Source organism: Ailuropoda melanoleuca, chromosome 2 (assembly GCF_002007445.2).
Source record: "Ailuropoda melanoleuca isolate Jingjing chromosome 2, ASM200744v2, whole genome shotgun sequence".
Lineage (NCBI taxonomy): Eukaryota > Metazoa > Chordata > Mammalia > Carnivora > Ursidae > Ailuropoda > Ailuropoda melanoleuca.
Window position 1 is genome coordinate 67,292,065 of NC_048219.1, and position 19,464 is coordinate 67,311,528.

General features: G+C 35.6%; 1 protein-coding gene across 6 annotated transcripts in view; it reads right to left on the bottom strand.

The window, feature by feature from the left end:
• Nucleotides 1–19,464, bottom strand: part of DPYD (dihydropyrimidine dehydrogenase) — a 966,631-nt gene that overhangs the window by 918,850 nt on the left and 28,317 nt on the right. For 5 of the 6 annotated variants that reach the window (XM_034653962.1, XM_034653963.1, XM_034653965.1 and 2 more), the window contains one exon: nucleotides 9,235–9,345. The exons of the other annotated variant lie outside the window; for it this stretch is intronic. In XM_034653962.1, coding sequence (XP_034509853.1) covers nucleotides 9,235–9,345 — 111 coding nt within the window. The remainder of the gene's footprint in view (nucleotides 1–9,234; nucleotides 9,346–19,464) is intronic. 6 annotated transcript variants of the gene reach the window in all.

Here is a 19,464-nt window from a genome sequence, read left to right on the forward strand (position 1 = left end):
ATTTTGGTAGATCCCAGAAAAAAAGGATCATTGCCCAGCAACTCAGGCTAGACATAGGGGGATAGCAAATGCTAGTACATGGAGATCATGAGCTGGAGAACCTGTGATGAAGCCCTGGGAGGAGGTGACTGAACTGTGAAGCTTCCTGACCCCCAGTGTTGAGTGGAACTTTAGAAGGAATTGTCATGCATTCAAGAGTGACTTAAAAGTAGCACAGAGGTGAGGAACAGGAAGAGATCTGGTAAAAGGGAATGAAAGATGACTTCACACCTCCCATGATTGGTTAATTAATGGAACTATATAATGAAGAATCAGCTGGGCTCACCTCATCTACCACACTTGTCACCAAATCCCAGGGAAGTCAGATGTTAGCCCAGAGAACTAAGGAGGGGGAGGGGGACCGGCGGGGGTGAAAATCCTGAAAGTGACAGTGACTAAGTTTCTACTCTTGAAAAAGCTCAAAACAAAAATTAAGTTTGGTTACAGAGAAATAAAGAACGTTATATTTCCTATATGTCTGGGTTTCTAGTCTGATACTTGTATTCTTTATACAAACAATGCATATTTCACCTATTGAAGAAGGCTTTAAGTTGCAAAGAATCTTGGTTTTGGTTATTTTATTTTATTTTATTTCAGGAACTCCTTCAGGCACTGAGTCTATTTTTGGCAGAATGCTATTGTCAGCAATCAGGAAAGCAAGCTCAAGCTTGAGAAATTGTTTTAAAATATGGTGCAAGAAGAGGTGAGGGTAGAACAGGAATTGCTTTCTTACTGTGAATCTGGTCAGAAATTCACTTAAGTTTGGAGTTGAAAAAAAAAGAATTCATATTGTGAATTTGCTATGTATCAACATTGGGACCTGCATTCTATGTCAGGTTTGACAGAGCCGGGTAGCTGCTTATTGAAGCAAAACTGATTCCACCTTCCCTTTCTAAATGAGGTTGAGTGATAACTTTATTAACTATGTGGATTTTGTTCCTTAATAGTCCTGTAAGCTTGAGAAGGAAAAAATGGACCCTAGCACACAAAGTAAATCATAAGGATAATTTCCAAAGTATAAAAAATAACCACATTTGGAAATCAGGTATTAAAAGGAAAACACATTAACCTGTCTTTCCTTGCAGGAACTCTCTCACTGTTCTTTCCTGGCTCTCATTTCACCCAACATGGTGCTTCTTAACTAAATTCTCATCTCTGCTGCCCTTGCCATCCTGTTTTTCAACATGATGCTAAGCCACACTGAAGCCTGAGGCAAAAGGAAAAAGGTATACTCCTATATACATGTTTTATATATTTTTGTATTATTTATCTTGTTTATAAAGTCTTTTGGTGCCCCTTACATTTTGTACCTCATGTCGGTGCCTCTCTTATCTCTCCCTAATCCCACCCAAAGTTCTCAAAGATCTAAGCTCCAAACTCTTCCCACTTCTCCACACTCTTCCTGGGTAACTCTATACACAGGTTTTTATACCCACATGAAATCTGATAATACAAATGTCTTTATCTCCATTCCTGACTCCCTTTTCTGAGCTACCACATGGGATATCCCACAGGTACAAGGAACAAAAGATCACACACTGAACTCACTATTTCTCTCAATTTATCTTATAAACAACTAAATGCACACATGAAGTAAATTCACAAGTCATATTTATTTTACCTCCTGTTATGGAATGAATGTTTGTGTCTCCCCCCAATAAAAAATTATATTGAAATCCTAATCCCCAGTGTGATATTATGAGATGGGGTCTATGAGCAGTGATTAGGTCATGAAGGTGGAGTCCTCATGAATGGGGTTAGTGGCCTTATAAAAGGGACCCCGGAAAGTTCTCTAATCCCTTCTGCCATGGGAGCACACAGCAAGAAAACAGCCATCTATGAACCTGGAAGCAGGCCCTTACCAAATACCAAATTTGCCAGTGCCCTGATGTTGGACCTCCCAGCCTACAGAAGTATGAGAAATAAATGTCTGTTGTTTAAGCTACCGGTCTGATATTCTTGCTATAGTAGCCCAAGCAGACTGAGACACCTCCTAAATATATCCAAGTTTATCCTCTCTCCTACATACCCACTGAGCTGTCTTCTTTTGTCTTCTAGCCTTCTACAACAGTCTGAATCTTGCCTCCCATCTTCCTTATTAAATCCATCTTCTACTATAAAAGTTAGCCGAATTCAGCCAAAGGTAAATTTGACTGTATCACAGTGATAATTAAAACTCCTTCATGGTTCTTCCTTTGAAAGAGGACTATTGTTATCTATTGATATTTCAAAAAGAATGTGAGAACTTCTTGGCAAGGTCTATGTCAATGAAATTCATCTTCATCCTACTGTGATAAGTGATGCAATGGCTGGCCCATTATAAAAAGGCAATAAATACAAAAACAAATAAAAATAGTGACTAAGATTTGAACCTCAGACAGGAAAAGAATAACAATTTATGAAAAACTATATATTACTGTAGTCATTGCCTAGAATGAAAAAAAAGTCAATGATTTATTTTTATTTGCTTATTCGAACAATTTTACTTAAAAAGTTCTGGTGCCAGACTGCATGAGTGCAACCTCTCGTTCCCCCCTGCAATAGTGGAATCCTGGATAGGATATCTAATAACTGGTTGTCTTTAACTGCCTTCTCTTCGTATTTTCACCCAGTTTTCTGATTTGTAACATTTCTGGTCTTTAAAAATTGCTAATGGAAAATGAGTGCAAAATATTTATGCAATTAGGACAGTTCAACATTTTCAAAAACAGCAAAAATAAACAGCAGTTATGAACACCTGCTTAAAAGATACTGGAAATAACTGCTTCGTGCTTCATTAACCAGTACAAACACATTTGCCAGTTTAAATCCCCTACTGAATTCACAATTTCCAATTAGTACTAGAATGGTATCAAACTGCCAAAGGAAGAAATTCCTGGGTAAAAAAAAAAAAAAAAAAATCAGAATTTCCATTCGCAGAGCTCTTTTATAGGTCAAACAGATGCCTATCTTCTAATAAGCCTATAAATTTGTTTATTAAAACCAAATCTGTATCTATTTTAATAGACAATTTTTGACGATAATTTGCGATTTATTCATCTCTGAGTGGCATTCAGTACCGTGCCTGAAATATGGCTGTTTTCAGGACCAAAAGGGACTTAAAAAAAAAAAAAAAAGGCAGATAGGGAAGGAAGACTATACAATGGCTCAAGAAAAACGTCTTCCCTGGGAATTCAAAGAAACCCAACCCATAACCCTGATGCCCATACCCAAAAGTGATAAGTGATTATCTGAACTAAATTAAAACAAAATTATAAAGTCAAAGCTAAATAGTTAGAAAATAAAACAAAATAAGCATAAATAAATAAACCTTTGTATATCGTGGTCAGGAAGTCAGCTGAAAATGATCTCTGGTTATCTTCAGAAATGATATGAGATTACTGGTAAAAAAAAAATGTGACAACTAGTACAATCCATATTTCTCTTACTTTGATGATTCCATTTTCTAATACTCTTACTCACCTTTCCTAAGGAAGCCCAGTAATATCCTGGAAAAGATGCACTAGATACAGATGACCTGAATTCTAGATCAGCTGCCAACACTAAGTGATGTCAATAAGCTTAAGTAAATCATTAAGCATTTTCAGCATAGTCTTCATCCATAAAACAAGGAGACAATCTGAGTTGCCCATTTACATCATGGTAAAAACCAAATGTAACATGCAAAGGTACTCTGGAAACTGTATAGCACTATGTAAGAAAATATGTAATCCTTATGTCTAGTATATAAAGAATATGTAAAAGAAGGGTCATATTCATTCATGCATTCTTTCGTCAGATATTTAGTGAGCACCAACTGTTTTAGAAGCTGGGAACACAGCTTACGAAACAGAACACATGATGAATAAAACACAAAAATCCCTGCCCTCCTGAACTTTGTATTCCAGTGGAAAAGGACAAAAAAAAATAAACAAATTAGTGAACGAAAAACAGAGTATATCAGTGATAAGTGCTAGAAGAAAAATTAAGCAGAGAAGTCTAAGGAGAGCTCAGAGTTGGGCAGTCTTAGAGTTCTACATACAGTGGCCAGAGAAGGCCTTGCTGAGGTGACAACTGTACAGAGGAAATTGTCCAAACTCTAAGCGAGCTGAAAAACCACTGAAAGATCCTGAGCACAGGAATTTTAAAAAGATTTCTCATGTGTGTTAAGATGAGATTCTACCAGGAAAGGCGTAAGCATGGAAACTGTTTCAAGGCTATTGAAACAAACTAGATGAGAGATAATGGCACTGGCTTAGAAAGGTTGGTAGTGGTGAAGGTGGTGAAAGGTGATAAGATTCTGGATATAGACAACATTTAAAATGAGGAGAAAAAATGAGATCGCCAACATAATGAGCCTCAAAGAGAGAGAGAATGATCTAAGCCTTGGGCACTCTAATATTTAGGAGGGAGAAGATGAACAAAGAAGCCAAAGAGATGCTAATAAGGGAGTGTGACGTCCTGCAAGCAAAGAGGAAGAAAATATTTTAGGAAGGAGAGAGTGAATTTCTGTATCAAGTGCTGCTCAAAGCGCCCCAAGATTTGACTCTGTTTAGCAACTTAAAGTGATTTTCCCTAAAAGCAAATTTTAAGACAGGGATTTGTGTGCAGGTGATTTACAGTGTTAGTGCTATTCAGGAAAAGTACAAGAGGAGTAAGGTAGGGTAGGAAGGAGGGAAAGTTGCAGAACAAAGATGCAGTCAGTGGTACTGTCTAGTCATAGCCAGAGCAATAGCGCAAGGCTCGGGAACTAATAGCCCACAGGAGTTGTCCCTGCCTTGAAGCAAGTGGGCTGGCTTCTTCAGGATGCTGTCTTTGTCTTTACTTTTCAGAAGTTTAATTACGACATACCTTGCTATGGATTTTTTTTGGGTTTCACTCAGGTTTTTAAATATATAGGTGTACGTTTCTTGATAAATTTGGAAAGGTTTAGCCATTATTTCCTTTTTGAGTATTTTTCAGCCCTGCCTTCTTGCTTCTCTTCCTCTGGATAGTAGCAGAAGTCCAGTGGCCTCTTCACTGACATCACAGAGGGTAAGTGGAGATGTGGGCCCATTCAATTACTAGTTAGCTAATGGGGATGAAAGTACTGCTCCCTATTCTTTCACCCAGCAGAGGTATTTGGGCTTCTCATTTATCTCATCAGAGAGGAAGTCTAGGTTCCCTACTCAGCCTTTATGGAATATACAAGGATTGGGGTCACAGTTTTTCTTGCTGTGTTTGGCTAGAGAAGTTACTGTCTCAAGGTTTTTTGTTTTGCTAGACTGTTCCCTCCTGGTATTTTAGCTAGAGACAGCAGACTTTTGTTGTGACTTCTGTGTGTGTGTGTGTGTGTGTGTGTGTGTGCATGCACGTGCACACTGTTAGCATTTCCAGTTCTCCAATTTCTTTAGCTCCAAGACTGGGATATTTCTTCATTTTATCTATTTTATTATTTCCATTTTTTTCCAAAACACGTTTTTTATTTTTATTTTTTAATTTAATTAATTAATCTAAGTAAGTTCTGTACCCGATGTGGGGCTTGAATTAATGACCTCAAGATCAAGAGTCACATGCTCTACTGACTGAGCCAGCTGAGCGCTCCCCCGCAAGACTGGGATAAATGCAGAAAAAAAGAAACCCCAGGGAACTCACTACTGTTTCATTCTTTACGTTGCATTTCTCTAGCTAGTTGGCCTTCTCCCTAGCTTTCAAAGTCTTATTTTTGCTTTATATACATATAAGGCATTTTAATTTTGATGAGTGATTAATAAAACACAAGTATGAAAATTTATAAATTAAAAAATAAATCATATCTCTTGGTTATACTTTTTTTTTTAAGATTTTATTTATTTATTTAACAGAGATAGAGACAGCCAGCGACGGAGGGAACACAAGCAGGGGGAGTGAAAGAGGAAGAAGCAGGCTTATAGCGGAGGAGCCTGATGTGGGGCTCAATCCCATAACGCTGGGATCACGCCCTGAGCTGTGAAGGCAGACGCTTAATGACTGCACCACCCAGGCGCCCCTCTTGGTTATACTTTTAATCAATTCTTCATACAAACACAAAGAGCATAATAATGAAAAGGAAAGGAACCACATTCTTTAACTGCACTGAGAATAACTTTCAACCCTAGCTCCATATTTCCACTTTGGGTATGAATTTCACCGTTCTTTTTTAATACAAGTGTGTCAAATAGAATTTTCAAAATGGTATACATCCAGAGCAATAAATCTGATCTTAAAATTGAGACGATTCAGCTTTCATTTTCCACTACTACTTGCTTATCACAGAAACCTTGAAATATACAAAAGTGCTAACAAAACAAAGCTAGTCACTGTTAACATTCCATTGTATTTCCTTTTTCTATGTGTCTTGATATGTGTGTATGTGCACACACAGTCATTCTTAAATATAATGTTTCATTCCTTTTCCTTGTAATATAGGTTGTATTTTTCCAGGATTATTAATTATTTTAAAAATAATTTCCATGGTTGCACAATTTACCACTGAATGGATCTGCCCTAATTTATTTAACCACAACTCAATGGTTGTAATTCAGTGGGTTTTCTCCCATATTTTTCTCTACCAAATAAATAATGTAGGGATAAGTTTCTTTCTACTTAATTCTTTACCTACATTCCCAATTCTTTGTTTAGGATAGTTTACTAGAAGATGAATTATTAGGTATAAGTATTTGATAATTTAAAGATACTAATATGGACTGAATTATACCCTCCACAAATTCATATGTTGGAGTCCTAATGTCCAGTACCTCAGAATGTAACTGTATTTGGAGACAGTCTTTACAGAGGTAATTGAATTAAAATGAGGTCATGGGGGGGTAATCTAGTGTGAATAGTGTCATTATTACAGGAAATTTGGACACAGGTACATACAGAGGAAAATGCAATATGAAGACACAAAGAAAAACCAGCGGAAAAGCCTCAGAAGAAAACAGCCCTGCTAATACCTTAATCTCAGATTCCTAGCCTCCAGAACATTGATAATTTCTGCTCTTTAGGCCATCCAGTTAATGGTACTTTGTTATGGCAGCCCTAGCAAACGAACAGAGGTGTCAATGAATACTGTCAAAGATACTGTCAAATTGCTTTTCTCAGAATTTGTGCCAATATATACTTTATGGATAAAACCCATCTCAATGCATCTCTTTGCCAATTATAAATACACGCACACACACATACACACATATATATATGGTAAAATGAGACACTCAGTTTACAGGATAATACTTTGGAATAAAATGCTAATTTTCATAAAATAAAAATAATAAAAATGGTAACAGAGAAAGCCTCTCTTTCTTAATAAGACCTTACCATAAATAGTTTAATAATATATAAATGAGACTTTAGAGAAGTCATATAATTTTTCTGGATCAGAGTTCTCACTTTAAAATGATTTAGACTTAATAATCTTTGAGGGGTTTCTAAATTTGAAATTTAGATGATATCTTTATTCATATCATAATACAAGATCATGCCTTAGAATTAGCCTATTATTTGATCTAATGATCTAATCTGGATCACGCTAGTCTCCTTTCAGAGACCTCATGGTGGAAAGCAAAACTCACTCAAATGGTACAAAGAAAAGTGAACTCCAAATCCAGGTTTGCTATTAAGTGGCTGTGTTATCATCTCAAGTTACATTGCTTCTTTGTATTTCTATTTCCTTTTATCATTTAAAAAACTTTGCTGAGTGCCCAGTGACAAGAAAATTTTAAAAATCACATGAATACATACATACCTGTACGCATACTTCAATTTCCATCAACAAAGAGTTAATTAATATGTAAGGAAGAAAGAAGTACATAAAAATACACTAAAATCGTTACATTAGATAGTATAAGCGAAGTACCAAGAAAGTCAATGCAAATAAACTGATACTATTCATTGTTTCACTAACTGATTTGACTAAATTAATTTTGGGGAAATTAATTTTGAGAAATTAAATTGCTTTCCTAATTTAAAAAGGTATACCCCCTAAGATGGTATTTTAAACATTGCCTTCAAGGTTTTACTTAATCCCCATTTATGGCCTCAAAGTGCCAGCCCTGTGTTAACCTCATAGAATCAGTTAAGTAACATTTCAGCAATCAGGATTCTCAAATATTTTTGCTCCTGTACCTCACTTGGAAATATTGAATGTTCACAGTGCTCCTCAAATACTGTTCATATATTCCCCAAAAGCATTATCTTACAACAGTTTGTATATACCAGTGTACTCTTCTTCAGTTGAATTACATTTGTATATGGAAACTCTTCTGTGTCCTTGTGTCATTATACAAAATTTTTAAACGCTTTAATTAATCTTTTTCATCATGATAAATGTACTCTTTAATCCCCATCACCTATTTCACCTACCCCCCTCACCAGCTCCCCTCTAGTAACCATCAGTTTATTTTCAATAGTTAAGAGTCTGTTTCTTGGTTTGCTCTTTTTCCCTTTGCTCGTTTGTTTTGTTTCTTAAATTCCACATGAGTGAGATCACATGGCATTTGTCTTTCTCTGACTGACTTATGTCGCTTAGCATTATACTCTCTAGCTCTAAGCATGTTGTTGCAAATGGCAAGATTTCATTCTTTTTTTTTATGGCTGAATAATAAATACTCCATTTTTTATATATACCACATCCTCTTTATCCATTCTTCTTTCGACGGACACTTGGGCTTCCTCCATAGTTTGGCTATTGTAAACAACGCTGCAATAAATATAGGTGTGTATATATCTTTTTGAATTAGTGTTTTCATATTCCTTGGGTAAATACCCAGTAATGGAGTCACTGGATCTACACTAATTCTATTATTCATTGTTTCAGGAACCTCCATACCCTCTTCCACAGTGGCTGCATCAGTTTGCACTCCTACCAACAGTGCAAGAGGAAGGTTCCTTTTTCTCCACACCCTTGCCAACACATTGTTTCTTGTGATTTTGATTTTACAAAACAAGTTAAAGAGAAATTTTATAGATTTTTAAGAAAATAAATTTTGGCACCACACTAAATCTATAAAATTTTTTAAATGTTTCAATAGATTTTTAAGGAATAAAATTAAAGACATTTTTGAGATTATTCAAATATAAAATATTTAAAGTACAAAAAAAATTATAGCTGTACTTTACACATATTTAATTGTATTTCAAAATATAGGTAAAATCTTGTCTCATAATATGTCAGATGAGATAATTTTCAGTGTGAAATCATCTATCAGTGGTACTTACAATGCAGTTTTTATCAGTATTTCTTTTCCAATGTTTCTTGTCTACTTTCTTGGCCGAAGTGGAACGCAGCATTGCATGAGTTTGTGTTCGAGGATTTAAAGCCAGGATACTCTAAAGATAGCATAAACAATGTATAATCATATATATAGGCACTTAAAAAAATCAAAATTTTATTTTAAGATTACCCAACACACCCCAAAGACATATACTAAAAATGTTGTTTTCTCCTTCTGCTATTATAATTCCACGATAAGAAATCATTTACTAGGCGATATACTTGTTGATTTTATAAGAATATTGATCATAATATGAAGGATTTAAAAATCACATAAACAATACCAAAGACTCTTTAAGATAAATTTTATACATAGCATTTAGATGAGAATTAAATCAGAAAAGATGATCTTTTAAATAAAAGATTTTATTTAAACTGTAATAACAATACTCTCCATTTTAAGTTTTTAGAATTTACAAATTGCTTTCACGTGCACTACCTAATTTAATTTAATAATAGCTTCTATTATCTCAAAATTTTGGATGAGCAAATAAATTCAAGGTCCTTAGGTAACCCACTTGAGATCTCACAATTAATATGCAGAAGGTACTGACATAGAACTTAGTTCTTCTCAGTATTAAGCTTATATTCAAATTCATCCAAAAATAAAGTCTATATTTTACTGTGACTTTGTGAGGAATAAAGGTAGAAGAGAAAACCTTTTTTTTTTTTAAGATTTTATTTATTTACCGGAGGGATAGAGCATGAGCAGAGGCGGGCGTCAGAGGGAGAGGGAAAAGCAGACTCCCTGCTTAGCAGGGAGTCTGATGTGGGGCTTGATCCCAGGACCCTGAGATCATGACCTGAGCTGAAAGCAGAGGAACAGCATGCCAATTACCTGGGAGGTCCTGATCACCCTCATCTCAACTTACTCACTATTTGGAGTTAATATACCAAGAGAAGCAAACTGAGATCAGAAGCTACTGCCTACACTAGGGCTCTGCTCATAAAGCAGGAGTGTCAATCTGAAAGAAGCAGGCCACTAAACCTCCCCTAGCTCTGAAGCTGTGGCTTAGAGACTTTTCACAGAATAAGAGACATGCCATAAGAACAGACAGCTCCCTACCAAGGAACTGACTTTATTTGAATTAGTATGTGGGTAAGTTCAAGCCTATGGGTACTCCCAAAACAATAAATAGTTTGATGGCAAACAAGAGGAGATAGCTTCATGAGGTCAATAAACTAAGTCATAAGGCAGATAGTTTGCCAGAGAGAACCATGGAAAGAAATAGTTAAGAATAGCTCCCCTAGGGTCACAAGAAACCTCAAAGACTCACTTCAAAAATGATCCCTGCAAGGAGCCCAAATTTAATTGACTTATCAGCCAACAATCAGTGAAAACAAAGAGCTGGGTGTAATACCAACAGAGGTGGACAGCTGAACAACAAAAACAACAACAACAAAAGGAGAAAAGGTATATAGAGCCCTGATAAAACCACTAGTATCCCAGAGTTATTGTGCACATACCCAAGAGTTCACCCTACACCTTATGCAAGTACAATCAAAGGTTCGCACCTTAGGGGAAATAGACTTCCTGAAAATGATCCATCAAGTCACTAAACAAGTAAGCAAACATCAATAAGGCCCATCTTTGAGGAGGAGGTGGTTAATATCCATAATTGCTATAATATTTTATCTAAAATGTTCAGTTTTTAATAAAAAAAATTATAAGACAGTCAAAGAAATAGGATTGTGTGATCCACACTAGAAAAAAACCAGACAACAGAAACTCCCTCCAGAGGGGACAGGTGTCAGATTTAACACACACACACACCTTTATTTATAGTATACTCTATTCAACAACAGCAGAATGCACATTCTTCTCAGGTATACATAAAACATTCTCTAGGACGGACCATATGGTAGGCCATAAAAGAAGCCTCTAAATTTTTAAAACCACACAAAGTAGCTCTCCAACCATAATGGAATGGAATCAAATATCAGTAACAGAATGAAATTTGGGAAATTCACAAACAACATAGATGAACATAGTAAACATTATGCTGAGAGAAGCCAGTTATTATAAAATAACACATATTGCATGATTTAGTTTATATAAAATGTCCAGAGTAGGTAAATATACAGAAAGAGAAAGTAGACTGTGCTTGCCAGGATGGGAGAATTAGGGGGAAATGGAGTGACTGCCAAAGGGCACATGGTTTCCTTTTCGGGTGAGGAAACTGATGGTGGGTGGAGAATAGCAGCACGACTCTATGAATACACAAACAGCTTTTGAATTCTATACTTTGTGTGAGTGAATTGTGTGGTATGTGAATTACACCTCAATAAAACTTATCAAATAAATAATCACTAAATTCTACACTCAGTGGATTTCACTGTGTACTATATACACTCTAATAAACATCACTGGGACTTTATTAGCCCAATATAAATGAAGATTGTTTTTCGCAATTCCTATACATGATGGACATGAGATTTCTTCAAGAATCCACCAATTTAGATGTCTAGGTTTTCCTGGACAATGAGTATCAAATAGAGCTATTAGTTTTAAATGGATTATTCCTTATGATTAAATAATGACAAAACAACATATTAATAAGAGCCAACATTAGAAAATATAACCTCATTTTTATACAAAAAAGTTGAAAACACTTATTATAAAATAAATGTGTTTTTGTCGTTATTCAACCTTGAACCATTACTAATGTCATACATTAACTCAAGCTGATAAACAAAAAGATGACATTTTTTAAAGGTAGAGATTGCGACCAACATTTAAAGGAAAAAAAAAAAACTGGGTAACAGGCAAGATGGTTCCATTTATTTTAGCTTTTACTTCACAATCCATATTGTGATAAATGATTATGTTTATCTATGTCAGCATAGTAATGTAATTTTTGAGAATAAACATTCTGAATGCAATTTATTGGCTGCTTATCACAGTACCTTTTCTCTTACATAGCATAAGTAGAAAGAATAACATAACATGAAGTATTGGGTTAACCTTTACGAAAAGGCAGTGAGTTGAATTCAATGGATCTTGGGTAAAAATAAATTGGATTGTGGAGAATTGCTACCAAGAAGTTGACTTAATATCCCAAATGAAAAGTGATATAACATAAAAATTCAAAATATAAGTGGATGAGAGCTGTTAAAAACAATTTTCCAAAACAAGACATTTTAAAACTAAAAGTCAATATCATCAATAACTAAATAGCTGGCAGAATAATATAGGAGAGTTCTAAATTGCATTCTTCCTAAGAAATGACCAAAGCCAGATCCTAACAGGGTCACAGGGTCCCTTCTCCAGATAAATTCAGCATTTTAAGTGGTCTGTTAACCCTTTCAGATAAAAGGCATATTACTTAATAGAGGGGATTTTCTCCCCTACAAAGAATTTGGTCTTTGGCTTTCCCAATCATTTTCAGTAACACAACAAAAATGTACTGGTGATTCTAGAGGCAAAACAAACGAACAAAAAACAAAAACCAGAATTCGAGAAATTATCCCTATACTATTTAGTTTTAGAATTGGGGTGCCTAGGTGGCTCAGTTGTTAAGCGTCTGCTTCGGCTCAGGGCGTGATCCCGGAGTTCTGGGATCGAGCCCCACATCGGGCTCCTCTGCTGGGAGCCTGCTTCTTCCTCTCCCACTCCCCCTGCTTGTGCTCCCTCTCTCGCTGGCTATGTCTCTCTCTGTCAAATAAATAAATAAAATCTTAAAAAAAAAAAAAAAGAAAAGAAAAGAAATGGTAGAATATGATCCAGACACAGATTTACATGTGAGATCAAATCAGGGTTATGTGTTGTCACTGTGTTGTCTATCAACACTACTCTGGGAAGTGTTGGGAAGAATGCCACAACATACAAACTAGAATTTGGCATCTGACCAGAGTCTTTCTTTACTCCCATAGAGGGCACAACGAGGAGCCCATATTGACTACAATCTCAGGCCCTCACTTCACAAATAAAAGCATTAAGAATTAGGCTAAAAATATTGGGACTGCGGTATTATTTGAGAGCTTGAATTCCAATTGCAAGAAGCCAGTTGGCCAAAATGTTCTCTTTCTAAAAATGTGGCTCTGTTTTATAATCACAATATCAGTTATCTAAACATAATGCATCATTAAGCTTACCTCACCCTTTGCATTTTAAATTATAAACAAATGTTTCCTCTTCAATCCTGGCCATTACTATCATTCTGAGCCATTAACACATTACACACATACTGACATTTTAGATTTAGAGGCTGAACTTAGTAAATTCGGTTTTATCTTATTTAGATAATGCTTAAATTTTGTCTTCGATGGCTTTTTCTGAGTCTTCTATAAGTTGTCTCCTACTTCCCATTCCATCAGATAAAAATTTTAAAAATAAGAAAAATCATATTTTTCTCATTTTTTTTCATAACTGGACATAAATATCTTCATTTCAATGAAATATTTTATTGTGCTGCCATTTTTTCCTCAATAAATATCCTTAACTAAAAGGAAAACAGAATTATCTACTGATTAATGCTTTTGTTCAGTATTTGTTCCTTCATCCAGGCAACAATCTAACAAATGTTGATCAATGAAGATTTGAACTTTTCATTACTTATTCAACAATCTCTTGCTTACAAGCCCCATTCTCTTTTTTTTTTTTTTTAAGATTTTATTTATTTATGTGACAGACTGCCAGTGAGAGAGGGAACACAAACAGGGGAGTGGGAGAGGAAGAAGCAGGCTCCCAGTGGAGGAGCCCAATGTGGGACTCAATCCCGGGACGCTGGGATCACGCCCTGAGCCAAAGGCAGACGCTTAAGGACTGCGCTACCCAGGCGCCCCTACAAGCCCCATTCTCAACCAATTACCCCGCCCGCTCCAATGTCCATCATTAGTCAAAGTGTAGTGTGAGTTTATCTTTAGGGATTTACAAAGGCACCTTTGATTCTTGGATAAGCTCAGAACTGATAGATTCACTCTCCTACTGGGTTGCAAGCAGAAGTAGAGAGAATGCAGCTTCATTTTGCATCCTATACCCACACTCAAGATATAAATTAGTTTGAAGTCTGAAAACCTTGGAAATCCATGCCAATCAGTCCTGGCCAGGGACTCTAAGATTTTCTTAATTATTATTATTATTTTTTAATGCACTTCTATTCTTTGGCCAACCTCCAGACTTCTTTTCCTTTAGGTTGGACTACCTTTCCAAGTAACTTTCTTTTTTCTTTCTTTTCTTTTTTTTTTTTTCTTTCATCTTACTAGCTCTACACAAAGGCGAATTTTCCCTTTATGCACAATGTCCAAGTCACTGCAGTTAATAAACAATCAATGACGAAAGGAGTCTATGATAGCTCTAAATCTTACAACTTTCATTTTATTAAGTATTCACTAAAAATATGCATAATGTCTGAAGTTAAATTTGGGCTTACCTCTTAGCTCTACTACTTTTGCTGGTTATTTAAACTCTCAATCCCTCTATTTCTTCAACAATAAATGGTGATTAGGAATATACCTTCCTCAGAGGGTTGTTTAGAGGTAGAGGATTAAATAAGATGATACATAGGGGCATGGGGTAACTGGGCGATGGGCACTAAGGAGGGAATGCGATCTGATGACATCTGGGTGTTATATGCAACTAATGAATCATTGAACACTATACCAAAAACTAATGATGCACTACATGTTGGCTAACTGAATTTAAATAAAAAATAAGTAAATACATAAATAAAAATAAATAAGATGATACATAAACCGTCTAGAGGTGCATGCTGTGAGTGCTTAATACCTGTTGTCAGTTACTATGTACAGAACTAGATTTTAGGGTCCATTCACCCAATGTATATTCATATTCTTATACTGCCAATTTTGAATATATACAAGGTAATCATTTTCTTAAGTACAGGAGTATAGAAAAAGATGAAGGCAACAGGTGAAAAGTTAACTATAAATGGAATAGTAAGAAAAAAACAGAGCTCTATCCAGGTGAAACCAATCATTGGTCCTGAACTTATCTGTGCCCTAAGCCTACAATTTCAAAGGGAGACTGCCTGAAAATGCAATATGCTCTTCATAAATTAAAATGGCAGTGTGGAAGGGTCATGAAATTCAAATGCAGATTTTTAAAATCCACTACATATAAATAGAAATGCAGATATCATTTTATAAAAAATACAACAGTATATAATTCATGGACCTTTGGTCTCAACATGTTTAGGTGAATTCACATTACAATTCCTTCCAGAGAAAGGTCAGACCAAAAGTGATGAATTTCTAAAACATCAAAAAACTCATCAACTGGAAATGAATGAGCCCCTTCAGAACACTAGTTCTTTTGCCTGGGGAATCTGATTCATTTCTACTGAACAAATAGTTAACACAAATAAAATAGTTTACACATCTTAAAACATCCCATTCATCATGTCACTCTTTTACTCAACGAGGAAAGGTCGGCCACATAAAGTTGTTGTCTGCTTTGCAAGGCCCAGTATGACTCTCCTTTGCTTAGAAAACACACACCATACACCACACTCTTCAGTGTTCTCTAATTGTAATAAATGTCTTTCTATTGTCTTTCAGAAAAGATTGAGAACTCAAACACTGGAACAATTACTTATACATCTGATATTAAAATTACAATTTCTAATACAAAACAGCCAAAAGTGGTGACTGATTCTGACTTAGACACTGTATTAATCTGCTTGGGCTACTATAAAAGAATCTCACAGAAGGGCACCTGGGTGGCTCAGATAGTTAAGCGTCAGACTCTTGATTTTGGCTCAGGTCATGATCTCGGTGTTGTGAGATGGAGCCTGCACTGTACATGGAGCCTGCTTAAGATTAAAATTCTCTCTCTCTCTCCCCCTCCTTCTGCCTCTCCTCCTGATCCCCCCACCCTGCTTGTGTGTGCAGTGTCTCTTAAAAAAAAAAAAAAAAAAGAATCTCATAGACATTTGAGATTCATTTGTACCTTGAACAATAGACATTTCTTTTTCACAGTTCTGGAGGCTGGGAGTTCCAAGAAGGTGCTGATCTACTCAGTTACTAGTGAGAGACTACTTCCTGGTTTGCAGAGAGTCACCTACTCTCTTTGTCCACACAGTGCCCAGACAGACAGAGAGCTCTCTTGGGTCTCTTCTTATAAAGGCACTAATCCCAGTATGAGGGCCCCACCCTCATGGCCCCATCTAACCTAATTACATTCCAAAGGCCTGATCTCCAAATAATATGGATTGAATGTTAGGGCTTCAACACACAAAATTTTTCTTTTAAGATTTTTTTATTTATTTATTTGATAGAGACAGAGAGAGTGAACAGTAAAAGCAGGGGGAGCAGCAGAGGGAGAGGGAGAAGCAGGCTCCCCACTGAACAGGGAGCTCTATGCAGGGTTCAATCCTAAGACCCTGGGATCATTACCTGAGCCAAAGACAGACACTTAACCGACTGAGCCACCCAGGCACCCCAACACACAAAATTTAAGGGGGACACATTTAGTCCATAATCACCATGGAAAAATTTCTACTTTCTGTGGATCTGTGCAAATGCTGTAAAGACTGGGCATTAAATTACAAGAGAGCTTTATCTGAAGATTACAAACAGTACCACATTGAGTTTATACCTTTATTTTATCAAGAAGAAACTTCTTGGAGAGGAAACAGGCAAAATGGGTGAAGGAGAATGGGAGACACAAGCTCTCAGTTATGAACAATTAAGGCACAGGGATGAAAGGTACAGCATAGGGAATACAGTCAATGATATTATAATAGTGTTGTATGGTGACAGATGGCAAGCTACAGTTGTGGTGAGCATTGCATAACATATTGACTTGTAGAATCACTATGTTGTAGACCTGAAACTACTGTAACGTTATATGTCAACTAGACTTCAATCAAAGAAAAAAAAAAAAGGAAGAACCTTCAAAATAAACAAAAGCAATATTATATGGCATTATTTAAATTTTAAAAATAAAATAAAAACAATATTAAGAAATTGACAATAGCCACTACATATCCTCCTTTATTTATTTATTTTTAAAGATTTTATTTATTTATGTGACAGAGAGACAGCCAGCGAGAGAGGGAACACAAGCAGGGGGAGTGGGAGAGGAAGAAGCAGGCTCCCAGCGGAGGAGCCCGATGTGGGACTCAATCCCGGAATGCCGGGTTCACGCCCTGAGCCGAAGGCAGACGCTGTTAACGACTGCGCTATCCAGGTGCCCCTCCTCCTTTATTTTTTACCTCATGAGTAGCAAAAGCATTAATAACTTATATACTAATTTATATATTCTTCATATATTTTCATTACAAAAATTGAAAATCAAGTATCATGTGCAAATACCAAGTGATACAAAAATAGAAAAAAAAAGATAAGAACCTCTACTATAGCTATTTTCTTTAAAAATTCACTTCTGTAATCATAAACTGTTTAATATAATGTTACAAAATATCCATGCATTATAAATTTAAATGAAAATCAATATTTGGAAAAGGCATAACTATGAAAATCCATGCTAAAATAGCATCTTATGTTGGCAAGAACTAAATATATATATATATATGAATCTACATATAGAAATCCAAGATAATATTATGAAGGGAGAAAACTGATAAGGATTATTACATTACCATAAAAAATTCATGAGTTCACTGGGTAATTATGACAGTTCATATTCTAGAATTTATGCTTTCTTCATTCAAGAATAATTTTTTTTAATAATTAGTTATTTTATCCTAAAACTTGCTTTACAGAAATTGTCTCGAAGTAAAATCAGCCTTACAGTTTTTAATTAGTATGAAAACTTATGGTTTACCTTTAATCCATTAACTTTTGTGCATAAGATACATTGGTTTTCAAAAGACCTGTGTTTATAAGACCACGGGTCATTTTAGTTCAAGAGAGGTTAAGTGTATAGCAGAATGCCAAAGATGAAGCAACAGTGACCAGCAAATAGAAAAGCTGGAAAACAAAACTTAAGAAGAAATAAGGAAGTAGGATCTTGCCTAAATAAGGAAGTAGGATCTTGCCTAATTGAGTTTTGATTTTTTTAAAAAATTAGCTAAATTGAGCAAGTACCATGATTTTCAGGTTCACAAAAATGTAATAAATTGAGGATTGACTAGTTGCCCTTTATCTATATGGGTAAGAGCAAAAAGTAAACATATATGCACTAGCAAGTGATTTATATCAAAAACAAGAACTAAGATGATTTTTTAATGATCTATGAATTTTTTGGATCTATTAGTATGAAGGATTATCATAAGATACTTTCTCTTTTGAGAAGGATAGGGTGGAACAAAGAGTATATGGTGAGTTAGGAAGTTGGACTATAATCAAGAAAATGAAACATGTGAAAACACTTGTATTATTATGCTTAAAGTCTTAGTTTAATTCTCAATTCTCCATGACTTCTGCACCATATTCAATATTGTTAATTCACTCCTCTATTCAGAAACTCATCTGCTTTGGTCCCTGACATCCTGGTATTAAAACCACTCTTTCTATTAGCTATTTTTATTTTTGTACTTTCCATTTCCCTTCTTGACCACGATGAAAGGTACCTGGACCTCTACTATACGCCTTCTACTAATGATTACTTTTCTACATCTGAGCTTTATATCTATATTCTAAATCCTGAGATCTCTGCCTTGATCTACAGTCATCCACGTCACTGGATGCCAAATAACCCACTTAAATGTTCTATCATTATCTCAATTTCTTAATACCAAAAACAATGCATTGTCTACCCCCTCAACTTCTTAACTCCGTTTAACTCCTGTCAATATCACCACTTCTCTAGTAAAATGGCCTTTATACTGTGTCAATCTATAACTACTACTTCTTTTGTTCCTTAAACCCACATGATGCCAGTCAATGTTAGTCACATCTGGCCTGTCTTTTGTATTTTCTATTTCTCCAACCTACTGCAGATCCTTCTGCAGAACGCTTGGATTATAATATAATAGTACTCTCCTAAATAAACTATTCACCTCAAGTCTGTGCTTTCATCTCTTTCTTATATGACAGGCTCCATACACACATATAAATGTATGCGTGTGCGCACGCACACACACACACACACACACACACAAAGCTTAAATGGCTCCCCGTTACATACATAACATCAATAAAACCTATCACCTTACTATTCAGTCTCATACCCGCCTATCACTCTAACACACCAATACCTCACCTATGTGTATGGTTTTTATGTTGCTGTGTTTTTTTTTTTTTAAGTA